The sequence below is a fragment of the Myotis davidii genome, unplaced genomic scaffold (genome assembly GCF_000327345.1).
Source record: "Myotis davidii unplaced genomic scaffold, ASM32734v1 scaffold205, whole genome shotgun sequence".
NCBI lineage: Eukaryota > Metazoa > Chordata > Mammalia > Chiroptera > Vespertilionidae > Myotis > Myotis davidii.
In genome coordinates, this window is record NW_006297573.1 from 4,149,738 (window position 1) to 4,157,423 (window position 7,686).

At 46.8% G+C, this 7,686-nt stretch overlaps 1 protein-coding gene and 1 pseudogene across 1 annotated transcript in view; one reads left to right on the forward strand and one right to left on the reverse strand.

Annotated features, from left to right (window-relative positions):
- Nucleotides 1-2,830, forward strand: part of GPRC5A (G protein-coupled receptor, class C, group 5, member A) — a 20,356-nt gene extending 17,526 nt beyond the window's left edge. Inside the window, exon 5 of the mRNA XM_015570140.1 lies at nt 2,706-2,830. Coding sequence (XP_015425626.1) covers nt 2,706-2,830 — 125 coding nt within the window. The remainder of the gene's footprint in view (nt 1-2,705) is intronic.
- A 1,509-nt stretch (nt 2,831-4,339) lies between these two features.
- On the reverse strand, nt 4,340-7,188 carry LOC107184574 (annotated as a pseudogene).
- Nucleotides 7,189-7,686: the final 498 nt, after the last annotated feature.

The window sequence follows — 7,686 nt, forward strand, 5'->3', positions numbered from 1 at the left end:
GATGTGGGTCAAATCCCGAGTCTTCTAAGGAAGCCATACATAACGTGGGAAGACCCGGCCGCCCTGCCAACCTCAACAACTGTTCTGTTCTGGAGTTGCTGGGGGCTAGGACACTCCAGTTCTTAGCAGCACCGTAGTTTTTCCTTTGTTCCATACTTAGGATGCTTCTTATAGGTGGGAGTCTCAGGCAACTCAGGGTTTCTCTCTTACTATTCTCTGTCACTGTACATGTGACTCAAGCTCCAGCTCACTCAACTTCAGAAGCCAGCACTGAATGCTGGTTTTGTAAGGATTGCTCAGCCCAGAGCAGAACTGCAAATCTGAGCAATAATAGCAAAGAGCTGTCTCTCAGCCCCTCCCTGCCTAAATCTACACTGGAAGCCAACTTGCTGACACCCTTCCTTCTTGCCTGGGTAGGAGAGGCCAAAGGTCACCCTAAATTTACTCATCTCTATGGTGCTAACACAGGGCCTCTGTAGGTCCCCAGCACCAATTCACAGCCCCTCCCCAGCTTGGGTCACTCCCAAACTTGCTGTCAACCCCCCAACTATCTTCCCCTCCATGTTTTACCAGGAGTTTCCCTTCTGGACCTCACTAGTGTGGACAAGCCTGACCTCTCTTTGCCAGGAGCATTTGTGCACTGTTCTTTCTGTATATTCCTGGCACTGATCCGAATCCCAGCCTCTGTAACTAGATTTGCACTGTGTTCACCTCCTGCATTCTGTAAGCAGGCATTGTCTGTGGAGGGGAGTGTGCCTTGTATTATAAATTATTCACCGTTCTTTACCTGGAGATGCAATAAAGATGTGGTGGCAGTTCTTCCCCTGTGGCCGCAGCAGTAGGAGTGGTGGACATTAGTCATGTTGCAGCTGAAGTTCAAGGTTCAGTTCCACTGGGTGTGGGCTTGACCCTTCTCCATGTGTTTCTCCTTCTCTTCTCTGTATGTGTCTAAGACAAGCGTGTTTTCCCCAACTTTTGAGGTGAGTGGCGAGGGTGAGGGGGGAAGCCAAGAGGGATCACGGACCCTGAGGTGTTGCTCCAGGAAGGCAGAGGAGTGGCGACTGTGGAATGGGGCTTGGCTGCCCAGTTAAGGCAGGAAGGAGACCTGAAAGCCAGTTTGACGATTCACCTGCGGTTTAATTGTAGGAGGAAATAAATCCATATCCCTTATTTGACAGAATTGGTTCATAATCTCTCTCGGAAAAGTCATGGTACCTAACAATTATTATTTACTTAATCCCCGAAACAGCTCTGTGGGGCAGGGCAATAGGAAATTGCTCTTTGGTGAAGGAAAAAATAAGATCCCATACACAGAAACGGAATGGCATTTAAACACGTGCAGCTGAGTTAAGGAGTTACCTCCCAAGAGCCCGACGCGCTGCTTTTCATCAGAAGGAAAGCCTAGCGTGGAAAGGGGTGAGGTGAGGTTGGTGAATGGATGACACGCTGAATTAGAGCTATTTACATTCCACAAAGACTTGGTTAATGGTTTCTCAATGGCTTTGCACCAACATTAGCCAAGTTTTGTATTGAAAAAGGGAATTACAAATAATGATTTATATCCTTCTAGATTGTTCTAGTCTTTCCCAAGAGGGCATAATCCAGTGAGGAAAAAGCAATATAGTTTCACATTTATCGTTGTGCCACAGTGTAGGTACCCAGGAAACACCCATCTCCTTCCCTCTTGTCTTCCCTTCGGTCTCTGGCCGATCAGCCAAGCGCAGGGGGCTGAGTAAAAGGTAGAGCCACAGAACACCTGGATCTGCTTTCATGTTAGAAAAGAGTCTCCAGGCCTTTGTATCCACAGGACTCAAGTCAACCTCTTCCAAAACAGAAAAGGGCATGGAAAGGGATTCATCGCTGGAAATTGGTTTCTTTTTATTTTTAATACCCCTATCCAGGAATATGTTGTTATTGTCTTTAGAGAGAGAGAGAGAGAGAGAGAGAGAGAGAGAGAGAGAGAGAGAGAGAGAGAGAGAGAGAGAGAGAGAGAGAGAGAGAGAGAGAGAGAGAGAGAGAGAGAGAGAGAGAGAGAGAGAGAGAAAAGAAGAAGAAGAAGAAAAGAAGAGAGAGGAGAAACATTGATTGGTTGCCTCCCATATGTGTCCTGATCGGATGGAACTTGCAACCTAGGCATGTGCCCTGACTGGGAATCGAACCTGCAACCTTTTGGTGTACTGGATAATGCTCTAACCAACCAAGCCACCCAGCCAGGGCAGATATTGGTTTCTTTTCTAAGAAACAAAGTGGTCTCCGGCGTTTGGACTAGTGGGCCATCATTTCACTGATTTCTTGTTCTTAAAAGGCAGTAGAGGAAGGCTCCTCCCATCCAACCACACTTGTAACCCCCCCCCCCGCCCCCGCAGCTGATAATCTGTCTTCAGGTCTATGCCTCCTGCACATAATTAAACTCTGTTGTTAAACGAGGAACATCTTGGGGGCTGGAGGTTTTGGCCTCTGACAATCACTGTGATGATCCTGGAGAAGAGGGTTTCCCAGCCGGTCTCCACCTGGGCGGAAATAGAAGGTGCACATTTAGCCCAGCCAGCTCCTTGAGCGAAGCCAGTTTGATTGATGGCTGGGAACCAAAATGACACCTCCTTTGAACTAAATGGATGATAATAAAATGAGGTTCACAACCTTCCTCTCATCTTTCATTGTCAGATGAGAAATAGACCGCATGTCACTTCTGCCTCTCGCTTTAGGCCCAGAGAACGTCCACCGCTGCCACACCACGTGGCTCCACTTGGTGGCAGTGGAACCTCAGGCATCGGCCCTCAAGGACACCGAGCCCCTCAAAAAACAAACATCTAAAGCTGCTTTCCGGTGAAGGGCGTGAGGCAGAACGGCAGATATTCAGTGGGCTTGAGGCAAACGTGTCCAATTCTGAAAGGCTGGTGTGTATGAGCTGTTTGCGTCCTTCCTCCCACCGTCTTTAGAGAATTTGCTCCGATCTCCTCTGCCAGAGTTTAATTGCCCTGTGTCTGATTTTTGTGAAATTCTCCAAAGTATTTCCAGCCCATTTGCAGGCAATCTGGCATCTTTACAGACAATGGTCTCAGATGCTGTGGTTACTAATGCCGACGGGTATGTTTGTGGTGAGAACATTGGCTTTTTGTCAGGAAAAGTGTGCCAAATCCAAAGGTACAGCCTGGCCCTGGAAATGCAACAATAACACCCATTCTTCCCCCCTCCCGGTGCATTCTGGGTTTCCTTCCCTCATTTCCAGACTTGTCCTTACTGCTGAAAACTGAGCTGCACACAGCTGGTCGTTTCCTTCCTTGCCCATGTTCTTCGGTTACTACCAGGGTGTGAAGGGTTGCCCCTGTCCCAGCCATAATCCGAACAGGGATTATTTCAGAATTGGAAGGGGCGGCTTCAGAAAAACCTTTCTTCAGTGTTGACTGCGGAGATCTGGGATCTGGCAAGACAGCCCTCAGCTTGTGGACCGCTGCTTTGGGGAATTCTCTGGTCCAACCCGTGGGCTTCCCTGGAACTCCTCCACCCGGGGCAGACAGTGCTCTGGCCTCCCTGGCTTCAAGATGCTTCAGGTGCGCAGATGGGTGTGGGGAGCAGTACATCGGTGTCTGACCCTGATTTCTGCAACCTCTGGATTATTACAGTTTTCTTGACCCTTCAGAGTGGACACTCCAGTGCCTAAAATGTTAGCGTGTGAGAAGGTCACAGAGTTTCTTTAGTTGGTGCCGCACAGCCCTCACTTTTCAGAGGAGGGAACTCAGGACTGGTGGATATAATACAATTGGGACCAGATTTCTGGTTCTGTGCTCTGAATACTGTTGACACTTAGTAGGTCAGGGTTAGATACGTTTTTTCCAAAAGGGGGTTTGAGCAAAGACTCAGAAGTGACCATGGTCACCCATATCTTAAATCCCTTTCCTTTTCCTTTGTCTTCCCAATTGCTTTTTGTTCCCCTGTTTCTCTTCCAATGATCTCCTCTTCCCTCTGCATGTAAGCTGTGGGGAGAGAGACTGGAGGGTGATTGACATTTTCTGGTTAAACCTCAGGTCACTGTCCTGCAACCCCCAGGCCAAATGAGCACATGCCTCTTGAGGGAGTAGGCTGTCAAAAGACAGGTTTCAAGGCAAAAAAGAATTCTTCATTTTCCCCAGCCAGCATGATGATCCTCCCACTTCTCTGAGTCCCACATAGAGTCAAAAACCCTTACCCAGCACCTCTTCCTTTCCTTTGTGGGGCGCTACAGGGCCCCCTCAAGGGCAACTTCTCACTCCCCGTGCGGTTTCTGATGGCAGATTTCAGAGGCAGTCCCGGGAAAAACTTTGCAAATAACTGTTGTGTATAATGACCTGAGCTGTGTACCTCAAGCACTGGATTCAACCATGATCTTCAGCAGAAAAGAAGAGGAAACTTTAATGAAATTTGGTTACCACATGGGCAATACCCAACTGTCTGGTCCCAGCTACTTCTAGTTCAGGCCCCCTTCCATATTAAGATCCATCAACTAAACACACACACACACACACACACACACACACACAACACCCCTCTGATAAGCCCATGACACACATGACACAACATTAGGAAAGACTGAATAATAATATATTGGAATAGATTAGAATAAAGGTCTCCAATTTAGTTTAATAGTTATAAATGTATTCATGCCCCTCCTCCCCCAAATAAACCACTTGGTTTGACAGTCATGAGGAGAAGCAGCCTCCAAAGGCACAGACCCTGCTGTGCACAGAATGGGCTGTAAGACTGATAAGGACCCGTGATGTGGCTCAGCAGGCAAAGAGCCAAGGCAATCACAGGCAGTACTGACACAGTCGTGTAGTGTAGGTCAAGGCTGGCGCTGTTCCCACTGAACTGGAGGCATGTTACATACACGACATCAGAATATTAAATCCATTTCTGTGGATCTCCTGGTACTGAAGGAGCTTCTAACAGAGGAGCTTTTAAAAAGAACTACATGATATACAGAACGACTGATGGAAGTGGAGATATTTCATCTGGAGAGGAGAGGACTTTGCAGGGTGTGTTATCATGATCAGAGCTAACATTTAATGTGTGCGTACTCTGTGCCAGGCTCCATTTTAAGGGCTTTAATTGTATAATATTATTTAATACTTATAAAACCTTATACGTTATTATGATTATCATCCCCTTTTACTAACACCTGCAGGAATGGAAGCTCCAAGGTGACACAGCTACCAAGTGATAAGGCTGCCTTTAGATCCCTTATGCACAACCCCATGCTGCCTCCCAGCCGTCTTGAATAATGACAGCATAACAGGTGGCTCAGTGTTAGGAGTTTTAGGGAGGTAGATCCCAGAAGAACTTCCTGCAAAGTGGTGGGTTACCTGCTGCTGGAGGTGTTCAATCTCAATGATGCTCTGTTGAGGATGACGTGGGGAATTCTGTGTTAGGAGAGAGGCTGGGCTTCATAAGCTTAAGGACTCTTGGAATTCTCAGAGTTCTGGACTTTACCTGCCAAACTGTCGTGCCTGGTATTTGAATCTTAAGAACCATGGAGAGATTACCAGTTTTATTGTACAATATTCTTCCCCGACACCTGCAACCCAAACACTTCCTTAGCCCTCAGGTGAAATGAAAATGCATTCCATTGTTTGGATGCGCCCTCACCTTTTGTGAGTGTTATTTGTTACTGGATGTTATAATCCATTTTCTGGCTGGCAGTTTTATTAAAAAATATTTTTAATTGGTGACATTGGTTAATAAAATTATATAGGTTTCAGATGTATAATTCTATAATACACCATCTGTATATTGTATTGTGGTGATTGAATTTTACAGAACAGTTCTTTATAGTCTTGCTTTAGGGAAGATGCTATATGAATAGAGTATAGTCATCCCTTGGTAACTACCAGGTGTGGGTTCCAGGACCACATCCCCCCCACTGTTGATACCAAACTCTGTGTTTGCGCAAGTCCTTTATATAAAACTAGAGGCCTGGTGCACAGATTCGTGCACTGGTGGGGCCCCTCTCACAATCTGGGATGCCTCGGGGGATGTTGGAGAGCCAGTTTCAGCCTCATCCCCGCAGACCAGGCCGAGGGAACCCACCAGTGCATGAATCCATGTACCAGGCTTCTAGTATGCATATAAGATCTTTAGTTAATCTCTTCCCGCTCTCCCCCCTCCCTCTAATCTTCCCTCTAAGATTCATCAGTCTGTTCCATGTTTCCATGCCTGTGCTTTGAGCGTCTGCCCCCTGGTGGTCATTGTGTATCATAGCTACGGGCCAGTCGGCTGGTCACTTAGGCTTTTATATATATAGATGGTATAGTATTTGCATATAACCTACACATATCCTTCTGTATACTTTAAATAATCTCTTGATTACTTATAATACCTAATGCAATATAAATGCTATGTAAATAGATGTTATAGTGCTTAGGAAATAATGACAAAGAAGAAAAGTCTGTACATGTTCAGTACAGAAGCAATCATTGCAGGCCTAACTACATAATACATGTCAGCAACAGGTAACATTTCCCCCCCAAATATTTTTAATTAATTAATTTTTCTACAAAAAGTGTTATTGTTTCCATTTGGTCCACTGCCTGGGAGAGGGCTCCAGGGTGGTTAAAAGGATGCCTAGTGGTTTCAGGGAGAGGCTCAGGCAAAAGCTGGATACCAGAGGGAGGCAGAGAGGCTCCACAAAGGCCTCTGGGCTCCAAGGGCTCCTGGTCCTGCTTGAGGGAAGCCTTTGGAAGAGATCCTCACCCAGCCAGCCTGGGGGTCAGCTAGCCTACGGAGGTGAATCAGGTGTAGCCCATCTGCTTGATGAATTTCACCTCCTCACCCAGGAAGTGGTTCTGCAGGAAGTCACAGAGATGAGGGTCTGTGCTGGTAGAACCCAGAGCCTGCAGCTCCAACGGGACCTGGTTCAGGCTCTTCTCCATGACCATGGTGGCTTCCTTGGTGTCCTGAGTTTCACCTCTCACCTTGGGAAGGCTTCAGCACGTCCTGGAAGAGAATGTGGCCGCCGTTGCATCTTTAAGAGACGCTCAGCGCCCTTGTGCCTCTGCTCCACCAACTCTGGGAAGAAGTGACCCACATGTTCCAGAGCCACATCATCGCAGTCAAAATGGAAGCCTGGAGAGAGGTAGGTGTAAGAGGCCCGCAGATGCAGGCTGACCAGGTGGTTGGTGGTGTGGAATAATTCTGATGAATTTGGGAGCTCATGGGTATTTGGCAATAAGGAGTTAAGGTGAAAGAAAACAAAACAAAATGGTGTTGGCTGGTCTTGGAGGCTGAGGTGGTTCTGAAGGTGATGACTGGAAAAGGTGGTGATTGGAGGTTGGTCAGAGGCTCGAAGAAGGGGCGTCCCTGGGTCTGTCCTGTCCAAACACTGTTGAAACAGGAGACAGATTCGGGGACCACTGAGGGCACAGCCTCCCCAAATGTTTTTAATCTGGGTTGGTTGAATCTATAGATGCGGAACCTGTGAATATGGAGGGCTTGTTGTATTTGCTACATTTAATATCACTTTATGTTGACATGGTGATAATGTAGAATCCTTTGCAAAGATACTTGAACTTTATAAACACCAGTGTCCTCAGATACGTGCAGTCAATGCCTGAAATATTGCCCCATTTAGTTCTCTACATAAAAGCTACCATTTGTTAAGTGCAAAAATAGTAGTCCATATTGTTCTTTGAGGATGATTAATTGCATAAGAAA